The sequence below is a fragment of the Physella acuta genome, unplaced genomic scaffold (genome assembly GCF_028476545.2).
Source record: "Physella acuta isolate Inbredline_101_S28 unplaced genomic scaffold, ASM2847654v3 ptg001718l, whole genome shotgun sequence".
NCBI classification, from domain to species: Eukaryota; Metazoa; Mollusca; class Gastropoda; family Physidae; genus Physella; species Physella acuta.
Genome location: NW_026733230.1, coordinates 30,007 through 54,377, shown reverse-complemented (window position 1 = coordinate 54,377; position 24,371 = coordinate 30,007). Strand labels below are relative to the sequence as shown.

The following is a 24,371-nucleotide window of genomic DNA, read 5'->3' as shown; positions in this document are numbered from 1 at the left end:
TGTCATGTGTCACCTGTAGTTTGTCATGTGTCACCTGTAGTTTGTTTGTCATGTGTCACCTGTAGTTTGTCATGTGTCACCTGTAGTTTGTCATGTGTCACCTGTAGTTTGTCATGTTTCACCAGTAGTTTGTCATGTGTCACCTGTAGTTTGTCATGTTTCACCAGTAGTTTGTCATGTGTCATCTGTAGTTTGTCGTGTGTCACCTGTAGTTTGTCATGTGTCACCTGTAGTTTGTCATGTGTCACCTGTAGTTTGTCATGTGTCACCTGTAGTTTGTTTGTCATGTGTCACCTGTAGTTTGTTTGTCATGTGTCACCTGTAGTTTGTCATGTGTCACCTTTAGTTTGTCATGTGTCACCTGTAGTTTGTCATGTGTCACCTGTAGTCTGTCATGTGTCACCTGTAGTTTGTCATGTGTCACCTGTAGTTTGTCATGTGTCACCTGTAGTCTGTCATGTGTCATCTGTAGTTTGTCATGTGTCACCTGTAGTTTGTCATGTGTCACCTGTAGTTTGTCATGTGTCACCTGTGGTTTGTCATGTTTCACCTGTAGTTTGTCATGTGTCACCTGTAGTTTGTCATGTGTCACCTGTAGTTTGTCATGTGTCACCTGTAGTTTGTCATGTGTCACCTGTGGTTTGTCATGTGTCACCTGTAGTTTGTCGTGTGTCACCTGTAGTTTGTCATGTGTCACCTGTAGTTTGTTTGTCATGTGTCACCTGTAGTTTGTTTGTCATGTGTCACCTGTAGTTTGTTTGTCATGTGTCACCTGTAGTTTGTTTGTCATGTGTCACCTGTAGTTTGTCATGTGTCACCAGTAGTTTGTCATGTGTCACCAGTAGTTTGTCATGTGTCACCTGTAGTTTGTCATGTGTCACCTGTAGTTTGTCGTGTGTCACCTGTAGTTTGTCATGTGTCACCTGTAGTTTGTTTGTCATGTGTCACCTGTAGTTTGTTTGTCATGTGTCACCTGTAGTTTGTTTGTCATGTGTCACCTGTAGTTTGTTTGTCATGTGTCACCTGTAGTTTGTCATGTGTCACCAGTAGTTTGTCATGTGTCACCAGTAGTTTGTCATGTGTCACCTGTAGTTTGTCATGTGTCACCTGTAGTTTGTCATGTGTCACCTGTAGTTTGTCATGTGTCACCTGTAGTTTGTTTGTCATGTGTCACCTGTAGTTTGTCATGTGTCACCTGTAGTTTGTCATGTGTCACCTTTAGTTTGTCATGAGTCACCTTTAGTCTGTCATGTGTCACCTTTAGTTTGTCATGTGTCACCTGTAGTTTGTCATGTGTCACCTGTAGATTGTCATGTGTCACCTGTAGTATTCTCCACCAGTTCTCCATCACTATCAGACTCTGCAAACTTGGCATCAATTTTAAAACGCGAGTCCCCAATTTTTCTGTCCAGCTTCATCAGTTTTTCTCCTTTCTCTCCTTCAAACTGTGGCCTTGACCTAAACATTTCCTCAAGGTCACTCTCATCATCGGATGAACTCTCAAACAAGGTTAAAGCATCTTTTGCCTTTAGAGAACAATGAATATGGAGTTAATTTGCCAGTTTCTTCACTAACTTTTGCCTTTAGAGAACAATGAATATGGAGTTAATTTGCCAGTTTCTTCACTAACTTTTGCCTTTAGAGAACAATGAATATGGAGTTAATTTGCCAGTTTCTTCACTAACTTTTGCCTTTAGAGAACAATGAATATGGAGTTAATTTGCCAGTTTCTTCACTAACTTTTGCCTTTAGAGAACAATGAATATGGAGTTAATTTGCCAGTTTCTTCACTAACTGTTTTTATTTAGCTTCAAGCTCAGAGATCTAACACATCTAAAAAAAAAAAATGGAAATTTTATTTAACAAGTTGAAGGGAGTTAAAATTTTCCTAAAATAGAAAAACTATTATCCCCGTATGATTTTACCTTTTTAATATCATCTTTTGAACTATTATCCCTGTATAATTTTATCTTTTTAACATCATCTTTTGAATTTTTTTTCGGCGAGAGTGAATTTTGACAATCATTGTCTGAGCTATTGTCACTGTCAGCATCAGATCCACTGCTAAACACTATTCTGTTTGCTACATTTTTCTCCATGGTATCCTAGTGATGAAAAAAAAAGTTGAGCCAAACAGGAGTTGATCAGTGTTAGAAAGTCCAGTGTTAGAAGTCTCTACAGCAGTGATTGTATTTAAGAGAAAGTCCAGTGTTAGAAGTCTCTACAGCAGTGATTGTATTTAAGAGAAAGTCCAGTGTTAGAAGTCTCTACAGCAGTGATTATATTTTGGAGAAAGTCCAGTGTTAGAAGTCTCTCAACACACAAGGATAACCTCCTGTACCTACCACATCTTTCAAAGCTTTGCTCATCAAGTTTTTTTGCTGCTGCTTCAGTTTCATCTGTTGTCGCACAGCTTGTAACCTTTTCTCGTTGTCAGTTACTTGCTTATCCTGTATAATTACAATAATTCTTCAATATAAAAAAACCAAAGTATTTCAATATTGACAGCAAAAGGTTCCAATAAATTATCAGTGCTATTGGTGTGGTGGTTTAAAAATCACTTCTGTATAAAAAACACTTGATCCAATTTAAACCAATCAAATCTGCCAAGTATATTGAGATCAATTTTGCCATCATGAATAAAAAAATAAATCTGGAGTAATCTACCCTAACCTTCTCGTATATCCTTATATAACAGTAAGGGGACGGCACATGAAATTTATCAGTAAAAATGAAAATATGTTTGTGTCCGCTCGTTAAACATCACTACAGCTTTCATACATTCGACATAAAATTTGGGAAAGGGGGGCATTTTAAACTAATGCCATGCACTTTTGGTACGGTGGGCTACTATAATCATTTAATAAATTGAGGTGGGCTACTATAATCATTTAATAAATTGAGGTGGGCTACTATAATCATTTAATAAATTGAGGTGGGCTACTATACTCATTTAATAAATTGAGGTGGGCTACTATAATCATTTAATAAATTGAGGTGGGCTACTATAATCATTTAATAAATTGAGGTGGGCTACTATAATCATTTAATAAATTGAAGTGGGCTACTATAATCATTTAATAAATTGAGGTGGGCTACTATAATCATTTAATAAATTGAGGTGGGCTACTATAATCATTTAATAAATTGAGGTGGGCTACTATAATCATTTAATAAATTGAGGTGGGCTACTATAATCATTTAATAAATTGAATCATGTATGTCCCCCGGTGCTAGAAGGGGATAAGAACATGGTGGCACACGACATTAGATGATTAAACTGAACCAGGGGCTGTACCCTAACCCCTCAAGCAGTGTACCCTGACCCCTCATGTAGTGTACCCTGACCCCTCATGTAGTGTACCCTGATCCCTCATCTCATGCAGTGTATCCTATTACAGAGGGTGATATACGTAAAGTCTATCTCACTATTACAGAGGGTGATATACGTAAAGTCTATCTCACTATTACAGAGGGTGATATACGTAAAGTCTATCTCACTATTACAGAGGGTGATATACGTAAAGTCTATCTCACTATTACAGAGGGTGATATACGTAAAGTCTATCTCACTATTACAGAGGGTGATATACGTAAAGTCTATCTCACTATTACAGAGGGTGATATACGTAAAGTCTATCTCACTATTACAGAGGGTGATATACGTAAAGTCTATCTCACTATTACAGAGGGTGATATACGTAAAGTCTATCTCACTATTACAGAGGGTGATATACGTAAAGTCTATCTCACTATTACAGAGGGTGATATACGTAAAGTCTATCTCACTATTACAGAGGGTGATATACGTAAAGTCTATCTCACTATTACAGAGGGTGATATACGTAAAGTCTATCTCACTATTACAGAGGGTGATATACGTAAAGTCTATCTCACTATTACAGAGGGTGATATACGTAAAGTCTATCTCACTATTACAGAGGGTGATATACGTAAAGTCTATCTCACTATTACAGAGGGTGATATATGTAAAGTCTATCTCACTATTACAGAGGATGATATACGTAAAGTCTATCTCACTATTACAGAGGGTGATATACGTAAAGTCTATCTCACTATTACAGAGGGTGATATACGTAAAGTCTATCTCACTATTACAGAGGGTGATATATGTAAAGTCTATCTCACTATTACAGAGGGTGATATACGTAAAGTCTATCTCACTATTACAGAGGATGATATACGTAAATTCTATCTCACTATTACAGAGGGTAATATACGTAAAGTCTATATCACTATTACAGAGGGTGATATATGTAAAGTCTCTCACTATTACAGAGGGTGATATATGTAAAGTCTATCTCACTATTACAGAGGGTGATATACGTACAGTCTATCTCACTATTATAGAGGGTGATTAACATACACTCAAGACTTTCAAACAATACACCATAGGGTGTCTGGGCTGTAGTTTAGATGAACCCAGGCCTCAAACAACTATGTGGCAAGACTTTTTAAATCACTCAGATTTAGAAATAAATGGATAAAATCCTCTTAAAATATTGCATCAGCCTCCTTCTGCTCAGGAAAAGTGTGCCTGTTTCTGCGGTCTAACGAGATCTATTAGGAAAATTTCATCAATGTGTTACCACTCCTATATTCTTTGAGCGTGACCTTTTATTTAAATATAAACAATGTCTGCACTATATTTCTTGGATCACATTTGTTGGGGCTAGTGTTTACCTACACTACCACCCAGAACGCTTTGGGACGGGCTGTATGAAAGCCTTGAGTCGAGGCGTAGCGAGGGCGGGGGTGCGGGCCGCACCGGGTGACACCAAGGCAAAAAAATTGCCAAATTTTCTGAAGAAAAAATGTTTTTTTGCCTGTCTCATTACTAAATTTAGTATTATATACTTTGTTTCTTGGGTGTGTGTGTGTGTGACACCACGAAGTGCCGCCCGCACCGGGTGACACCCGACCCAGCGACGCCACTGCCTTGAGTGAAAGCAAACTTTGACCTATTAAAAATGTAGAAAGAAAACAAAACTTTCCTTACCAAGTGTTGAGTGTTGATGACAGGGGCAGCAACTCTGAGTTCCTTTTTCTCCTGGAATTTTTGTGCTGTAGCCAACATTTTTTCTGCTTGCAGTTTTTGCTCTAATTTTTTGACCACACTTTCAAAGTCATTGCTGTCTAGGTCACTGTCATACTGGCCACTGGGGCTAGCAGGTTGCTTGATTGGCCACAGGGGTGTCAGGTGGGCTGCCAGGGTTGTGGGAGATGATGGGCTCACTGTAGGCCTGGCTTCATCCTTCTCATTTAGTGAATCTTGGTCATGTGCCAAACTGGTGTCGCCATCCCCCTGTCCATTAGATGTCAGACTGGTGTCGCCACCCCCCTGTCCATTAGATGTCAGACTGGTGTCGCCACCCCCCTGTCCATTAGATGTCAGACTGGTGTCGCCACCCCCCTGTCCATTAGATGTCAGACTGGTGTCGCCACCCCCCTGTCCATTAGATGTCAGACTGGTGTCGCCACCCCCCTGTCCATTAGATGTCAGACTGGTGTCGCCACCCCCCCTGTCTAAGGTCACTAGTCCAGCAGTAGGCTTACAAATCTTGTCATTTGGCAATGGAAAATCTTTCAGCATACGTAAACCTTGAAACATGGGAAGTTTAGGAAGAGAAAACTCCATTCGTTGAGAGCTTGCATTGTTTTTCTTTGTTGGCTGGTGAGCTGGCAAAGTTGGGTGTGGGGCTGGCAAAGTTGGGTGTGGGGCTGGCAAAGTTGGGTGTGGGGCTGGCAAAGTTGGGTGTGGGGCTGGCAAAGTTGGGTGTGGGGCTGGCAAAGTTGGGTGTGGGGCTGGCAAAGTTGGGTGTGGGGCTGGCAAAGTTGGGTGTGGGGCTGGCAAAGTTGGGTGTGGGGCTGGATGAGAAGACGTGTCAGCACAGCCCAGCTCAAATCTTTCCAAATCATCAGGAGCTCTTCTAACTGCAGAGATATTTCCATTTTCTGGATTCAAAAGGATTTTGGTATTCAGGTGCTTTTTGTTGTGAACATCAAGTTCTTTACTTTTGTTGTGAACATCAAGTTCTTTACTTTTGTTGTGAACATTGAGTTCTTTACTTTTGTTGTGAACATTGAGTTCTTTACTTTTGTTGTGAACATTATTTGAGGACTTTCTCTGACCTGGCTGATTCTGACAGGTGTTGTCAACAGGCAACATCTCGGAGTCACTTTCAATGTCGCTGTCAAAAATGTTTGATTTCCTCTTGTCCACATGAGGTTTGAGCTTGTAGCCAGCGTGTACAACCTCCAGCTCCTCTTCTGGCTGGGCTGCTGGCTCCGTCTGCCTCACCAGTGAGTGAAACAAAATGGCTGCTTTCTTTGGTTTACTGGCAACAGACTCAGGGAATTGTCCTCTTCTTTTTCTTGTCATGTCAGTCTCAGGTGTGTCAATCTCCCAAGTCAACTTGTCACAACTGGGCTCAGTTGCTGGTGCCTCCTCCTTGAAAACTTTAGCAGCATGGCAGTACTTAGAGGGGTCGTGTTTAACCATCTGGGAAAAATTGGAAGTTTATAAGACAAGAGGGAGACAACAAGCTTGCAGTAGTCCAATTATTAGTTGTATTCACATGGTAATAATACAAGAGGAACAACAAGCTTGCAGTAGTCCAATTATTAGTTGTATTCACATGGTAATAATACAAGAGGAACAACAAGCTTGCAGTAGTCCAATTATTAGTTGTATTCACATGGTAATAATACAAGAGGAACAACAAGCTTGCAGTAGTCCAATTATTAGTTGTATTCACATGGTAATAATACAAGAGGAACAACAAGCTTGCAGTAGTCCAATTATTAGTTGTATTCACAAGGTAATAAGACAAGAGGAACAACAAGCTTGCAGTAGTCCAATTATTAGTTGTATTCACATGGTAATAATACAAGAGGAACAACAAGCTTGCAGTAGTCCAATTATTAGTTGTATTCACATGGTAATAATACAAGAGGAACAACAAGCTTGCAGTAGTCCAATTATTAGTTGTATTCACAAGGTAATAATACAAGAGGAACAACAAGCTTGCAGTAGTCCAATTATTAGTTGTATTCACATGGTAATAATACAAGAGGAACAACAAGCTTGCAGTAGTCCAATTATTAGTTGTATTCACATGGTAATAATACAAGAGGAACAACAAGCTTGCAGTAGTCCAATTATTAGTTGTATTCACATGGTAATAATACAAGAGGAACAACAAGCTTGCAGTAGTCCAATTATTAGTTGTATTCACATGGTAATAATACAAGAGGAACAACAAGCTTGCAGTAGTCCAATTATTAGTTGTATTCACATGGTAATAATACAAGAGGAACAACAAGCTTGCAGTAGTCCAATTATTAGTTGTATTCACAAGGTAATAATACAAGAGGAACAACAAGCTTGCAGTAGTCCAATTATTAGTTGTATTCACATGGTAATAATACAAGAGGAACAACAAGCTTGCAGTAGTCCAATTATTAGTTGTATTCACATGGTAATAATACAAGAGGAACAACAAGCTTGCAGTAGTCCAATTATTAGTTGTATTCACATGGTAATAATACAAGAGGAACAACAAGCTTGCAGTAGTCCAATTATTAGTTGTATTCACATGGTAATAATACAAGAGGAACAACAAGCTTGCAGTAGTCCAATTATTAGTTGTATTCACATGGTAATAATACAAGAGGAACAACAAGCTTGCAGTAGTCCAATTATTAGTTGTATTCACATGGTAATAATACAAGAGGAACAACAAGCTTGCAGTAGTCCAATTATTAGTTGTATTCACATGGTAATAATACAAGAGGAACAACAAGCTTGCAGTAGTCCAATTATTAGTTGTATTCACATGGTAATAATACAAGAGGAACAACAAGCTTGCAGTAGTCCAATTATTAGTTGTATTCACATGGTAATAATACAAGAGGAACAACAAGCTTGCAGTAGTCCAATTATTAGTTGTATTCACATGGTAATAATACAAGAGGAACAACAAGCTTGCAGTAGTCCAATTATTAGTTGTATTCACATGGTAATAATACAAGAGGAACAACAAGCTTGCAGTAGTCCAATTATTAGTTGTATTCACATGGTAATAATACAAGAGGAACAACAAGCTTGCAGTAGTCCAATTATTAGTTGTATTCACATGGTAATAATACAAGAGGAACAACAAGCTTGCAGTAGTCCAATTATTAGTTGTATTCACATGGTAATAATACAAGAGGAACAATCAGAAATCAATTCACCTTTATTTTATAAGACTTCTTTAATTTGAGCACAGGAAGGACACGCCCATATTTTCCAACCACCCAATTCTGTCAATTAAAAAAAACAACCATCAGTACACTAATCTAGCTTGAGTAAGCATAACTTCTAAAATAAAAGCTAGTGGCAAGATAGAGCAAGACTCACACAAAATATAATAAAAGCAACTATCAAAAAGTTTCTACAGGTGACGGTGAGAGATTTAACATCAGCTACAGGTGAGAGATTTAACATCAGCTACAGGTGAAAGATTTAACATCAGCTACAGGTGAGAGATTTAACATCAGCTACAGGTGAGAGATTTAACAGTAGCTAGAGGTGATAGATTTAACAGCAGCTACAGGTGAGAGATTTAACAGCAGCTACAGGTGAGAGATTTAACAGTAGCTAGAGGTGATAGATTTAACAGCAGCTACAGGTGAGAGATTTAACAGTAGCTAGAGGTGATAGATTTAACAGCAGCTACAGGTGAGAGATTTAACAGCAGCTACAGGTGAGAGATTTAACATCAGCTACAGGTGAGAGATTTAACAGCAGCTACAGGTGAGAGATTTAACAGTAGCTACAGGTGATAGATTTAACAGAAGCTACAGGTGAGAGATTTAACATCAGCTACAGGTGAGAGATTTAACAGTAGCTAGAGGTGATAGATTTAACAGCAGCTACAGGTGAGAGATTTAACAGCAGCTACAGGTGAGAGATTTAACAGTAGCTAGAGGTGATAGATTTAACAGCAGCTACAGGTGAGAGATTTAACAGCAGCTACAGGTGAGAGATTTAACAGCAGCTACAGGTGAGAGATTTAAAAGCAGCTACAGGTGAGAGATTTAACATCAGCTACAGGTGAGAGATTTAACAGCAGCTACAGGTGAGAGATTTAACAGTAGCTACAGGTGATAGATTTAACAGAAGCTACAGGTGAGAGATTTAACATCAGCTACAGGTGAGAGATTTAACATCAGCTACAGGTGAGAGATTTAACATCAGCTACAGGTGAGAGATTTAACATCAGCTACAGGTGAAAGATTTAACATCAGCTACAGGTGAGAGATTTAACATCAGCTACAGGTGAGAGATTTAACAGTAGCTAGAGGTGATAGATTTAACAGCAGCTACAGGTGAGAGATTTAACAGCAGCTACAGGTGAGAGATTTAACAGTAGCTAGAGGTGATAGATTTAACAGCAGCTACAGGTGAGAGATTTAACAGCAGCTACAGGTGAGAGATTTAACAGCAGCTACAGGTGAGAGATTTAACAGCAGCTACAGGTGAGAGATTTAACATCAGCTACAGGTGAGAGATTTAACAGCAGCTACAGGTGAGAGATTTAACAGTAGCTACAGGTGATAGATTTAACAGCAGCTACAGGTGAGAGATTTAACAGCAGCTACAGGTGAGAGATTTAACAGCAGCTACAGGTGAGAGATTTAACAGCAGCTACAGGTGAGAGATTTAACATCAGCTACAGGTGAGAGATTTAACAGCAGCTACAGGTGAGAGATTTAACAGTAGCTACAGGTGATAGATTTAACAGCAGCTACAGGTGAGAGATTTAACAGCAGCTACAGGTGAGAGATTTAACAGCAGCTACAGGTGAGAGATTTAACATCAGCTAGAGGTGAGAGATTTAACATCAGCTACAGGTGAGAGATTTAACAGCAGCTACAGGTGAGAGATTTAACATCAGCTACAGGTGAGAGATTTAACATCAGCTAGAGGTGAGAGATTTAACATCAGCCACAGGTGAGAGATTTAACATCAGCTAGAGGTGAGAGATTTAACAGCAGCTACAGGTGAGAGATTTAACAGTAGCTACAGGTGATAGATTTAACAGCAGCTACAGGTGAGAGATTTAACAGCAGCTACAGGTGAGAGATTTAACAGCAGCTACAGGTGAGAGATTTAACATCAGCTAGAGGTGAGAGATTTAACATCAGCTACAGGTGAGAGATTTAACAGTAGCTAGAGGTGATAGATTTAACAGCAGCTACAGGTGAGAGATTTAACAGCAGCTACAGGTGAGAGATTTAACAGCAGCTACAGGTGAGAGATTTAACAGTAGCTAGAGGTGATAGATTTAACAGCAGCTACAGGTGAGAGATTTAACAGCAGCTACAGGTGAGAGATTTAACAGCAGCTACAGGTGACGGTGATAGATTTAACAGCAGCTACAGGTGAAAGATTTAACATCAGCTACAGGTGAGAGATTTAACAGCAGCTACAGGTGAGAGATTTAACATCAGCTACAGGTGAGAGATTTAACAGTAGCTACAGGTGAGAGATTTAACAGCAGCTACAGGTGAGAGATTTAACATCAGCTACAGGTGAGAGATTTAACAGCAGCTACAGGTGAGAGATTTTACAGCAGCTACAGGTGACGAAGAGAGATTTAACAGCAGCTACAGGTGAGAGATTTAACAGCAGCTACAGGTGAGAGATTTAACAGAAGCTACAGGTGAGAGATTTAACATCAGCTAGAGGTGAGAGATTTAACATCAGCTACAGGTGAGAGATTTAACAGCAGCTACAGGTGAGAGATTTAACATCAGCTACAGGTGAGAGATTTAACAGCAGCTACAGGTGAGAGATTTAACAGCAGCTACAGGTGAGAGATTTAACAGAAGCTAGAGGTGAGAGATTTAACATCAGCTACAGGTGAGAGATTTAACAGCAGCTACAGGTGAGAGATTTAACATCAGCTACAGGTGAAAGAATTAACAGCAGCTACAGGTGAGAGATTTAACAGCAGCTACAGGTGAGAGATTTAACAGTAGCTACAGGTGAGAGATTTAACATCAGCTACAGGTGAGAGATTTAACAGCAGCTACAGGTGAGAGATTTAACATCAGCTACAGGTGAGAGATTTAACAGCAGCTACAGGTGAGAGATTTAACATCAGCTACAGGTGAGAGATTTAACAGCAGCTAGAGGTGAGAGATTTAACAGCAGCTACAGGTGAGAGATTTAACAGCAGCTACAGGTGAGAGATTTTACATCAGCTAGAGGTGACGGTGAGAGATTTAACAGCAGCTAAAGGTGAGAGATTTAACAGCAGCTAAAGGTGAGAGATTTAACAGCAGCTAAAGGTGAGAGATTTAACAGCAGCTAAAGGTGAGAGATTTAACAGAAGCTAAAGGTGAGAGATTTAACAGCAGCTAAAGGTGAGAGATTTAACAGAAGCTACAGGTGAGAGATTTAACAGCAGCTACAGGTGAGAGCCCTACCGTCCAGCCAGGCACAGGTGTTCCAGGGACAGGCGCCCCAGTGATGTCATCTTTACCAGGTGCTTTCACTTTGTTTGTTTCAGGTTTTAATGGCTCGGGCACCTCCACTCTCTCTCTGGCTAGCCTAACCAAACATCAAGACATGCAACACTCATTTATCACATTTAAAAGTTAGTTCCCACCTGTCTAGAAAGATTGTTAGTTCCCACCTGTCTAGAAAGATTGTTAGTTCCCACCTGTCTAGAAAGACTGTTACAGTTAGTTCCCACCTGTCTAAAAAGATTGTTAGTTCCCACCTGTCTAGAAAGATTGTTTCAGTTAGTTCCCACCTGTCTAAAAAGATTGTTAGTTCCCACCTGTCTAGAAAGATTGTTAGTTCCCACCTGTCTAGAAAGATTGTTAGTTCCCACCTGTCTAGAAAAATTGTTTCAGTTAGTTCCCACCTGTCTAAAAAGATTGTTAGTTCCCACCTGTCTAGAAAGATTGTTAGTTCCCACCTGTCTAGAAAGATTGTTAGTTCCCACCTGTCTAGAAAGACTGTTACAGTTAGTTCCCACCTGTCTAGAAAGATTGTTTCAGTTAGTTCCCACCTGTCTAAAAAGATTGTTAGTCCCACCTGTCTAAAAAGATTGTTAGTTCCCACCTGTCTAAAAAGATTGTTAGTTCCCACCTGTCTAGAAAGATTGTTAGTTCCCACCTGTCTAGAAAGATTGTTAGTTCCCACCTGTCTAGAAAGATTGTTAGTTCCCACCTGTCTAGAAAACTTTCTTTAGCATACTGCAGCTTTAGAACTGAACCTTTCCACTTTGAGTTCTGGTATGTGCTGAAGCCTGGACAAGAAAACATAACAGGGGATGTGGTGGCGTGTGGACACTGGTAGCTATCTTAAAATAACTTGACCTTAACCTTCAACTTTTCATTATGTAAATGAGAAATATTTGAGATCTAGAACAGATGTTAATTATGAAAGGGTTTAGCAGAATAAAAATGACTGGACCTACATTTCTTTATCTTACTTTCATCTCCCTCCAGATCCAAGTGTGCAAAAGATTTGACATGATTTCCTGCAAAAGAAAAACAAAAGCTACTAGAAGATAAATTTCCAGCATGTAGGAAAAGGTTGGTTATCCTCATGTAAGCCTCAAAGATCTGTGGCAGGTTAACAGTCAAATAGAGATGCTCATTTATGGGTTTATGTCTTGTAGATCCAACAACAACAAATGAAACTCATGTAACATATGCCAGGGTTTCCAGATGATTCCATTGTCAGACATCGGTATACAATGGACTAATTGTCTTACAAGAGGCAATTATTTGCATATTTTTTAAGATTTGTTGATTCCCCTTCACATGCCACAGGTTTTGTTTATAGTTAGCAGTAACCAAATGCTACACTACTGGTTGTTTTCCCCCATTAAATCCCTACTTTATTTTTCTCACTTCATAAATTATATGGAGTAGTGTTTTCTTAAAGCTTTGATGTGTGTTCGTGTTGTTTTAGCAGTTTGAAACACTATTAAAAACTAAAATGGAGGCAAACGATAATCTGTGAATATTCATTAGCATCTGTCTATAATATATATATATATATATATATATATATATATATATATATATATATATATATATATATATATATATATATATATATATATATATATATATAATATATATTCTGTATGTATGTATGTAGTGGACAGCGGATTACAAAGATATATAACAAAATAATTGACTTCATCGTCACAGTGTTATACATCTAAAGTGCTTATCGTCTAAATTAATGATTTTAAAAATTAATATTGAAGGTGTTGTACAGTAAAACAATTTACATTTTTCAAACTTAATTTGATGATTGTTGGCATGTCCATCAAACAAAATTCTAAAAAATTTATCACCTTTCACAAAATTTTAATTGTGTCTGAAAATTATTTACATTTAGTTCTTTAGCACTCATTACGTCCCTTGATAAATTAGGAAAATACAGTTACTTCCCTTTAAAAAAAACTACATCGGGGGAAAAATAGTTACATTATTAGCGTGGATCGATCAATTGCAATGTTGTAGGTATGTTAAATACTGCCTTTTATTTATTTTATACACTGAGCGTACTGTTTACTAATTATTTTTTAAAATCAATAACAGTTAAGAAGTCAGCTCCTAAATGTCCTCTATGTTTACTTCTATCTTTCCGTTTGCAGATAAGCTTGGGGTATTAAAATTGTTCACTAAATTGAATCAGGCGTGTCCGCCGGGTTTGATTTGGCACCCTGGGCTATCCTGTGAGCGCTCTAGTGCATAATTTAGTTTTAAACTGTGTGATAGACTATGGATAAGAAAGGTTACTATAGTCTTTAACTGAATCAAATCCGTGCATCCTCTGGTGCCCCCGACAGGGTGCTATTTGGAGACCCTGGCCTTCCCATGTTATCTATGGCCCTATGTTCATTTAAGTCAGTGCAAAAGACTATGAATAAGATGGGGTACTACAGTCGTTTACTAAGTTGAATCAGGCAGTTCCACCTGCTCCCCCGGCATGGTGCGATTTGGCGCCCCGGGCTAGACTGTGAGGGCTTTGGTTAGGGTTGGACATTGGTTTAAGCATAACCTTGACCATAACACTAACCCTGTCTTAGACAGTGTAAAAAAAATAGATTTAACTAGATCTAGGCCGAGCTAAAAAAAAAAAAGGCTAAAAATGTGCGTAAACAGATTATAGCAGCCAAAAAAAAGGCCGTTGAACGAGCATTGTTTAAAATTAAATGAAAAAAGCGAACTGCCGATAAATAAAGTCTAAAAATCGCCCCTTAATTAGGCCAAGCTCTGAAAAAGGCCACTGAACGAGCATCACAAATTATATAGACGAATAGGCCAAGCAGCGTTGAAGAGGTTAAACACCGGTCACGAATTAAATTCAATGCAGCTAATGTTGGCCCACAGTGAAGAAAAAAATCAATATACAAATAAAATTACTAATACAATAAAATAATAATGTCCATAATTTTACTTTTTCTGCACATGCTACAATTGAATTATAATTAAAATACTAGATTTTACAGTTCATTCCGCAAAAAACAACAAGTTGTTTCAGTCAGGCAACTAGCGTAACAATGACGTAATGATACTAAAAATAGCGGATAGACATGTATGCGTGGGTACCTCATTTTGGGGTAAGATTTTGGAAATCAGAAGCAATAATAATGTAAATATACATGGTAAATATCTCAGTTATATACTAATCTAGGACTGTTAGACTGGCCGTTTTCCCACTTAGACTTTCTTTTTTGGCTAGAAATCCTCTCATTATTTATAACCACAAATCTCGTGACTTTTTGTGGCATTCAAAGGCATATTATCCTTTTTTATTAGCATCTTGCATTAAAATGATAATGAGAAAGAAAACGTAAAAACCGCAGAAAATGACGCATGATGTTTCAGGGTCAGAGGTCATTCCAGCCATATAAGCACCTAGCCGGACTATTCTATAGTGACTGCCATTGGATGATTTCAAGACTGCACAGCTAGGTTGCTATTCCATATACCATCATGAAGCTTTAGATATTAGGACTAGAGAATGTCTAGGTTGCTATTCCATATACCATCATGAAGCTTTAGATATTAGGACTAGAGAATGTCTAGGTTGCTATTCCATATACCATCATGAAGCTTTAGATATTAGGACTAGAGAATGTCTAGGTTGCTATTCCATATACCATCATGAAGCTTTAGATATTAGGACTAGAGAATGTCTAGGTTGCTATTCCATATACCATCATGAAGCTTTAGATATTAGGACTAGAGAATGTCTAGGTTGCTATTCCATATACCATCATGAAGCTTTAGATATTAGGACTAGAGAATGTCTAGGTTGCTATTCCATATACCATCATGAAGGTTTAGATATTAGGACTAGAGAATGTCTAGGTTGCTATTCCATATACCATCATGAAGCTTTAGATATTAGGACTAGAGAATGTCTAGGTTGCTATTCCATATACCATCATGAAGCTTTAGATATTAGGACTAGAGAATGTCTAGGTTGCTATTCCATATACCATCATGAAGCTTTAGATATTAGGACTAGAGAATGTCTAGGTTGCTATTCCATATACCATAATGAAGCTTTAGATATTAGGACTAGAGAATGTCTAGGTTGCTATTCCATATACCATCATGAAGCTTTAGATATTAGGACTAGAGAATGTCTAGGTTGCTATTCCATATACCATCATGAAGCTTTAGATATTAGGACTAGAGAATGTCTAGGTTGCTATTCCATATACCATCATGAAGCTTTAGATATTAGGACTAGAGAATGTCTAGGTTGCTATTCCATATACCATCATGAAGCTTTAGATATTAGGACTAGAGAATGTCTAGGTTGCTATTCCATATACCATCATGAAGCTTTAGATATTAGGACTAGAGAATGTCTAGGTTGCTATTCCATATACCATCATGAAGCTTTAGATATTAGGACTAGAGAATGTCTAGGTTGCTATTCCATATACCATCATGAAGCTTTAGATATTAGGACTAGAGAATGTAAAAAATACAAACAAGCAAGTAAAATAAACATAGCTAGAGGAAAACTTTAAAATTTAATGAGTCACCTTTTTTCACATTGCAAGTCTTGGCTGATTTTACGTACCTAAAACAATAGATTACCAGAAAATCTAATAAGTTACTAGATCTAGTCAGAGTTAGGCCTACATTAGACATCTATAACGCTGGTGGTAGTGTGTCAGTCCGTCATCGCTATAGATTTTGGAAGTCTCTCCCTGGGCGCGGACACCCGGGTAAACGTGGTGTTCGGCGGCGGTTTAGATGACGCCTTGGGTTCGGGGAGCAGAGATGTCTGGGCCAACATTCATGTGAGCGTTGGCTCTCAAATTTTTTTTTACCGTAATTTAATTTTTGTGAATATCCATATTCGCACCAAAGTGCTACCGACACCGGCGCACAGCGCTGTGGGGAAATTCGCCCCAATGCGGGGACTCTCATCCACGCGCAGTGCGCTATAATTATTCACATCAATGTGGTGACCCGCGCTGAGCGCGGTAAACTCTGAGGTAATATCCATATCCCCACCGTATTAAAGCGCACAGCACGCGCAACACTGTGCGCAAAAAAATATCCGCCCCAACTCTGAGGTAATATCCATATCCACACTGTAGCAAAGCACAGGTATAAGCTACACGTGTGGTGCGCTGAAGGAATATTCGCCCCAATGCAGGGAACTCTGAGGTAATATCCATATCCACACTGTGACTAAGCACAGGTATATGTGCAGCATAGTGCGCTGATTCACCGTGGCGTAGCACAGGTATGCAGCTAGTTAGTAGTATTTCTCGTTAACTTGGAGGCGTGGTCGGTTGCTAACAACAATATGGCGCCCGGACCGGACGTTTGATTTCCAGCGATTTTTCGGCCAAATTCCAGAGACCTTCAACTAATTACATTTAAAAATGTTTACCACGCGCAAAATGGCGGGATTTCCGTGTCATAACAACAAACCATAAGTGGCAGGGTTAGATATGCCAGAAAAGCATTTTAAAATTTGGTTTGGAGAACGGAGGCTAAATTCAAAAGTTGGTTTAATTAAAATTAATAGAATTTAAAAAATATCAACAGTGTAGGTACAGAAATGAGCGAGAAGGTAAAGCATTATTAGATCTAGTTTTATCAGTAGGCCTATATGAAAAAAGAAATCAAATATTGTGAGCTGTTTTTTAATAAGACCGGCGTCAGTATCACAACCAATTTATTTTTATTTTTTAAAAACCACGTGACCGCTATTTGGTGATCACTAGTGAGGAACTCTTGTGCATGGCCACTTAAAAAGTCTAACCTTATTTGAATATTTGTGGTTTTCTTTAGCTTCAAGCTTAAGAAGAGGTGTCATGGAGAGATGTGTTGGACATGGCAGTGATTGACAATAAATATTAAATTAACTAATTTAGTTTAAAACGAACTAAAAACTCCAAAGTTAGTGCCTAAGGCCTAATGGATTAAATATGGATGTCTATTATTCAGTGGTCATATTTAAATTGATAATTGCTTAATTTTAGATTTAGTGAGAAAAACTACTAGTTAGTATATAGATAGGCATACATAATAGATAATACATATTAGATCTAGATTTTCTTACTAAATCTAAAATTTATGCAATTTTCAATTTAAACATGACCGCTGAATAAAAGACATCCAATATATTATTTAATCCACTAGGCCTGAATAATTGAATATCAATCTATCTAGATTAGGGCTTAGACCTACAATACATTTATCTTTCTTTTAACAGATTTACTACCTGTTTCATCAACACGATTTTTCAGGCTCAGGTTGCTAACTTTACCAAATCGCGAAAATCTTTCAATAATTTCCTCTGCCGACACATCGCTTGTTAATCCACCAATAAATAATCTTTTAGAAATTATATCTGTCATTATTTAACTGATTATCTTTGAAAATTAGATTCAGCTCTTGCCAAACATGCTGTAAGCTAGTCTATACAAAAATTTTAAAGATAAAAGACAAAAAGTGTCTCATCCCCTAGATTTTCTAGAAGTCTAGATCTACGACACAGCAAAACAACACATGGTGTTTTTTCTTGCCTAGGAAGTGTCCAGTGCAAATTAATATATTATGGGAGAGCACTCTAAATTCAATAAATTCTTTTTATATCGGGTTTTGAAAAAAAGAATGTCTTTGTTTTTTTTTTCAATTTAAACAAAGTACAACATATATGTGTATAAGTGCATTAGTCTGTTTTGTATTTATTTTTAGCGCAGTTTCCATACGAACAATTGCGATTATTAACTCGTCATTTCTGAATGTATGGATGTGTGTCCGCAGCCTTTAAGTCGTATCTCCTCCTCAACGAAGCAATATCGAGGACTAGTTCCAAAGCAAATATGTTAAGCAAGTTCCAAGGATGATTGTGGGTCAAAAAAATTCCCGGAATTCCTTCCTGGATTTCCCGGAAAAGCCAAAAAACCTCGAACAAATGCAGTTTTTGCTCCATATCTCGGCAACCAGACCACATAGCGACTTGAAACATTTACCAATCGATTCCTGCCATAATTTAGACCAATATTGCCGAAGAAAGTTTTCAAAAATATCCTTTCGTTCGGTCACAAAAAATTAATTAAGAACATTTAAACTAAGCATCGTGTAGGCCTAGGATGATATTTACTACTTTTTTAAACTGAGCATCTTGTAGGCCTACTCGTTAAAATAAAACTATTTCCATTGATATAGGTTAATATAGTTGTCTTTTTTTTTTTACTTATTAATTCAAACGTTATTTTTGTACCCTATTAGTTTATTTATAATTTATATGAGAGTGATAGGGAGTTACAATTACAAGGTTTTGTTTCGCTAGGCCTAATCATTTGTTCACATTTAAAAAAAAAATAATTAAGGAAATTGCGCTTGAATTGTCACTAGACTTTTTATTAACTTGTTTTAGATTTAGAACTAGTTTTTTTCTCTTTTTTTTTTTAGATTTAGAACTAGTTTATTCAATGTTTGCTGTAATACTGCCTACCCTCTAGTCTCTAACAGGTCAAAAGAATATAAAGCGTGAAAGCTTTGTAGATCTATGTGTACTGGTTTCTCGTGCTATGTTTATTTTTATGTTGTTTTTTTTTACTTTCTCGTATATACGAAGTATAGAGAAAGTATTGTAATCGTGCAAAAAAAAAATCGAGATTTTTACAGATCTCGACGTTTTACACCTCACTGATACGGAAAAACATAATTTTGCAATCTTGTCCGTATGTCTGTGTGTGTGTGTGTGTGTGTGTGTCTGTGTGTCTGTGTGTCCGTGTGTAAACACGATAACTTGAGTACCGTTACAGCTAGGTTGATGAAATTTCATATATAAGTATTATATCAAAATCGTAGATCCGTATCAACTTTTGAGCGATTTCCGACAACCGGAAGTGGTACTTTTCCTACTTTGAATTTTTCAAAAGCCTATAACTTGAGTACTATTTCAGATAGATAAATGAAATTTCACATGTAAGTAAGTAAAAGATCTAATTCTCTACCTTCTGTTAAATTTTGAGTAATTTCCGTTGACTGGAAGTAGTAATTTACGCTACTTCCGATTTCTCAAAAAACTAATGTAAATTTTTAAAGTACTAATAATATTGCGCACTATTATACGCGTTTTTATTTGGCGTTCACTTGGTGTGCAATTAATCTGTCTACGAGATTTTATTCTATTTTTAAAACTTTAAGTATTTAAAATGGATTAAAAATCATGTCTATATCCCGAGTTCCCATCCCCTGTTATTTTATATAAGAATATTCGAGAAAGTTTAGGGTAGATCACTCCCGGTTTATTTTATTTTTATTATTTGTTTTAAATATATTTCCTTTTTATGCTGTGTCATTCTTTAGTGTGTATTTAAAAAAAAATAATAACTTAGAGAAGTAATTGCTTTTTTGTTTGGTACAAATATATTAAGAAGAGGAGATGATTAGCACCCCTATTTAACTACGAGAAAAATGGCCCGTTGAGGAAGGATACAACGGGCGCTAGGTTGATACTGCTGTCTATTTTCTCTAAACTAAAACCACCCCCCCCAAACATGTCTACCGTCCCATTCTACGAAATATAATTATATACTTTTTCCAGTGTCCGCCCCCTCCCAGAAAATTCTACCCCCGCCCCCGAAAATTTCAAGTACCCCCACCCCTCTCCGGGGAGGAAAAAGTCTGAAAGAAACACTGGTCGCATTTGTAGATCATACAAACTAAAGGAAGAATCTGGGCGGGGCTTAGCCCCTACCGGAAGAGATGCTTGAAAAAAAAACTGCACGCTAAACACTTTTTAGTTTAGAAAAAGTTCCCCCCTCCGGGGAGGAAAAAAGTCTGAAAGAAACACTGGTGTCGCGCTTAGCCACTACCCGAAGAATTGCATTAAAGAAATTGCAAGAAAACCACTTTTTAGATTAGACACATTAATTAGGCGGTAATTTTATTATAGGGTATCGATGAATACATTTCTTTTGAGTTGGGGAGGGGGCTCAGACGTTCTTACGCGGGGGTGGGGCTTCGCCCCTACCTGAAGAATTGTATGAAAGAAACTCTTCACGCAAACCACTTAGATTAGACAAAATTGCCTTTTTATTCAATGTTTACTTGAGAATCAATGACGTCATATTACTGTGTGCACTCTCCGGCTTGATATTATTTTCTACTATATGCTGAATGTGACGTCATATTTCGTTTTCGTTTCACTGTGTACATTTTTAAATTGCTTGTGTTTTTTCTAGAGCGTTCTTGTCAGATAGATAGATAGATAAATAAATAGATAGATAGATACTTATTTAAATCTATTTCTGAATCAGTATATATGTGTAGTTGTAGGCCTATATGTATAATTGTATGTTTAGAACAGTCATCTAAAAACTGACGCTATGTTCACTCTGAGTTGGTTATCCCCCCCCCCCCCCCCCCCCCAACATCATCACCTAAAACGGACAAGCTATTGTATAGACATTAATGTCACACCTAGGTATACGCTGGGTAGGATAATTGACCTAAAGTTACCGGACAATGGTGAATGAAGTTGACCCCCCCCCCCCCCTCTCCCAACCCAATGCCGCCAGAATCATAGCTTTTGGAACAGGTAAAACTCTAAATATTGTTTTTGCAATTACCAGTTAAGAGGTGTGTGATCAATACAGTGATCTAACCCATACCATATCATTATGTTAAAAAATGATCTTTAAGGAACATAATAACAGTAGCTAATTAAAAATTGAATGATCTGAACTCCAAGACAAATATTTTAATTATATTTATATTAAGAAAGTTATTATTTCATATAGTTCGTTTGTCTTAATTAATATTCTAGCAATCATTATGTCTAATTGTTTTTTTACAAGGATTACAATACAGATTGTGTTGCGTAATTTACCACGAGAGTTAAAATGCGCTTAGCTTTTGCATAATGGCAACTGTTCCGCAAAATGACTTTGCAACAGGCCCTTATAATTACTATTTTTTAAACAAGCTCCAACAATCACAAAATAAAATGAAAACTAACTTAATTTAAAGCTATCGTTATTGCTTTCACCACAAGTTATGGATAATAATTTTATGTAAGAAACTAATTACTATGATTTGTTTAATTCAACACGCTGTCTAGTTTTTGAAAATTTAGTTGAATACTTTAAAACTCCATACCTTTCTTAGTATTTTTTTAGTTGAATACTTTAAAACTCCATACCTTTCTTAGTATTTTATTGAGTTGAATACTCCAAACCTTTCTTAGTATTTTTTAAATCATTTTAGAATTATAGTGTGCTGATCTGGAAACAATGAAAGAAGTAGGATTACAATAGATATGTCTCCTTTGTATTATGTTAATTTATGTGATCCGTCCATGTAACAAATGCAGATCTGACCAAGTAGACTTGGCCTAGTCTAATGTAATTTACTCAGTGGTTGTGTTTTATAAGCGAGGCCGATCAAAAACTTTTTCAGTCCACTGACACACGTTTTATTAAGGACAGCTGACTTGAACTAAACATTGCCTGACGTGAACCGATGACACTTCTGTACTGCTTATATCTGTACTGCTTATATCTGTACTGCTTATATCTGTACTGCTTATATCTGTACTGCTTATATCTGTACTGCTTATATCTGTACTGCTTATATATGTACTGCTTATATCTGTACTGCTTATATCTGTACTGGTTATATCTGTACTGCTTATATCTGTACTGGTTATATCTGTACTGCTTATATATGTACTGGTTATATCTGTACTGGTTATATCTGTACTGCTTATATCTGTCTGAAGGACAAACGTATATTTTCACGGGAGAATCGACCTACATGTCATATTTCTGTGTTTGTGAAAACAAAAGAACATGGTTTGAAAGTCGACCTACATGTCATATTACTGTGTTTGTGAAAACAAAAGAACATGGTTTGAATCTCGACATACATGTCATATTTCTGTGTTTGTGAAAACAAAAGAACATGGTTTGAATGTCGACCTACATGTCATATTTCTGTGTTTGTGAAAACAAAAGAACATGGTTTGAATGTCGACATACATGTCATATTTCTGTGTTTGTGAAAACAAAAGAACATGGTTTGAATGTCGACATACATGTCATATTTCTGTGTTTGTGAAAACAAAAGAACATGGTTTGAATGTCGACCTACATGTCATATTTCTGTGTTTGTGAAAACAAAAGAACATGGTTTGAATGTCGACCTACATGTCATATTTCTGTGTTTGTGAAAACAAAAGAACATGGTTTGAATGTCGACCTACATGTCATATTTCTGTGTTTGTGAAAACAAAAGAACATGGTTTGAATGTCGACATACATGTCATATTTCTGTGTTTGTGAAAACAAAAGAACATGGTTTGAATGTCGACATACATGTCATATTTCTGTGTTTGTGAAAACAAAAGAACATGGTTTGAATGTCGACCTACATGTCATATTTCTGTGTTTGTGAAAACAAAAGAACATGGTTTGAATGTCGACCTACATGTCATATTTCTGTGTTTGTGAAAACAAAAGAACATGGTTTGAATGTCGACCTACATGTCATATTTCTGTGTTTGTGAAAACAAAAGAACATGGTTTGAATGTCGACCTACATGTCATATTTCTGTGTTTGTGAAAACAAAAGAACATGGTTTGAATGTCGACATACATGTCATATTTCTGTGTTTGTGAAAACAAAAGAACATGGTTTGAATGTCGACATACATGTCATATTTCTGTGTTTGTGAAAACAAAAGAACATGGTTTGAATGTCGACCTACATGTCATATTTCTGTGTTTGTGAAAACAAAAGAACATGGTTTGAATGTCGACCTACATGTCATATTTCTGTGTTTGTGAAAACAAAAGAACATGGTTTGAATGTCGACCTACATGTCATATTTCTGTGTTTGTGAAAACAAAAGAACATGGTTTGAATGTCGACCTACATGTCATATTTCTGTGTTTGTGAAAACAAAAGAACATGGTTTGAATGTCGACATACATGTCATATTTCTGTGTTTGTGAAAACAAAAGAACATGGTTTGAATGTTAAAACATTAATTGAGATTGTAAACCCCCCCCCCCTCCCCCACCCAAAAAGTACACAGCAACGCCATTTAAAGAATCTAGACCCAAATTTACCGAGTATTTGACACAACGCTTTAATGAAAAAAAAAAGATTGGAAAATCGACAAATTGTTTTTACTATTGTTAAAAGGTAAAAATTTGGGGCCCCTAAAATTTGGAAACTTACCACTCTGCCCCCCCCCCACCCTCCCATTCGATTTGACACTGTCTATCAACGAGCTAAGGCCTCGCGACTACAATTTCTATACTCTTGAGCTAAACCTCACCATGTCCTTGTTGCTAACACTTGGCATGTGACTACAATTTCTATACTCTTGAGCTAAACCTCACCATGTCCTTGTTGCTAACACTTGGCATGTGACTACAATTTCTATACTCTTGAGCTAAACCTCACCATGTCCTTGTTGCTAACACTTGGCATGTGACTACAATTTCTATACTCTTGAGCTAAACCTCACCATGTCCTTGTTGCTAACACTTGGCATGTGACTACAATTTCTATACTCTTGAGATAAACCTCACCATGTCCCTGTTGCTAACACTTGGCATGTGACTACAATTTCTATACTCTTGAGCTAAACCTCACCATGTCCTTGTTGCTAACACTTGGCATGTGACTACAATTTCTATACTCTTGAGCTAAACCTCACCATGTCCTTGTTGCTAACACTTGGCATGTGACTACAATTTCTATACTCTTGAGCTAAACCTCACCATGTCCTTGTTGCTAACACTTGGCATGTGACT

At 37.3% G+C, this 24,371-nt stretch overlaps 1 protein-coding gene across 3 annotated transcripts in view; it reads right to left on the bottom strand.

Moving 5' to 3' along the window:
* LOC131930108 (uncharacterized) overlaps positions 1-18,120 on the bottom strand; it is a 35,974-nt gene extending 17,854 nt beyond the window's left edge. For all 3 annotated transcript variants that reach the window (XM_059286477.1, XM_059286479.1, XM_059286478.1), the window contains exons 1-9: positions 17,813-18,120; positions 12,504-12,566; positions 12,254-12,332; positions 11,503-11,626; positions 8,260-8,328; positions 5,021-6,523; positions 2,346-2,450; positions 1,926-2,105; positions 1,322-1,526 (exon numbers count right to left, since the gene is read on the bottom strand). In XM_059286477.1, the coding sequence (XP_059142460.1) occupies positions 1,322-1,526; positions 1,926-2,105; positions 2,346-2,450; positions 5,021-6,523; positions 8,260-8,328; positions 11,503-11,626; positions 12,254-12,332; positions 12,504-12,566; positions 17,813-17,948 (2,464 nt within the window). In that variant the 5' untranslated portion in view covers positions 17,949-18,120. The remainder of the gene's footprint in view (positions 1-1,321; positions 1,527-1,925; positions 2,106-2,345; positions 2,451-5,020; positions 6,524-8,259; positions 8,329-11,502; positions 11,627-12,253; positions 12,333-12,503; positions 12,567-17,812) is intronic.
* Between the last annotated feature and the right edge of the window lie 6,251 nt (positions 18,121-24,371).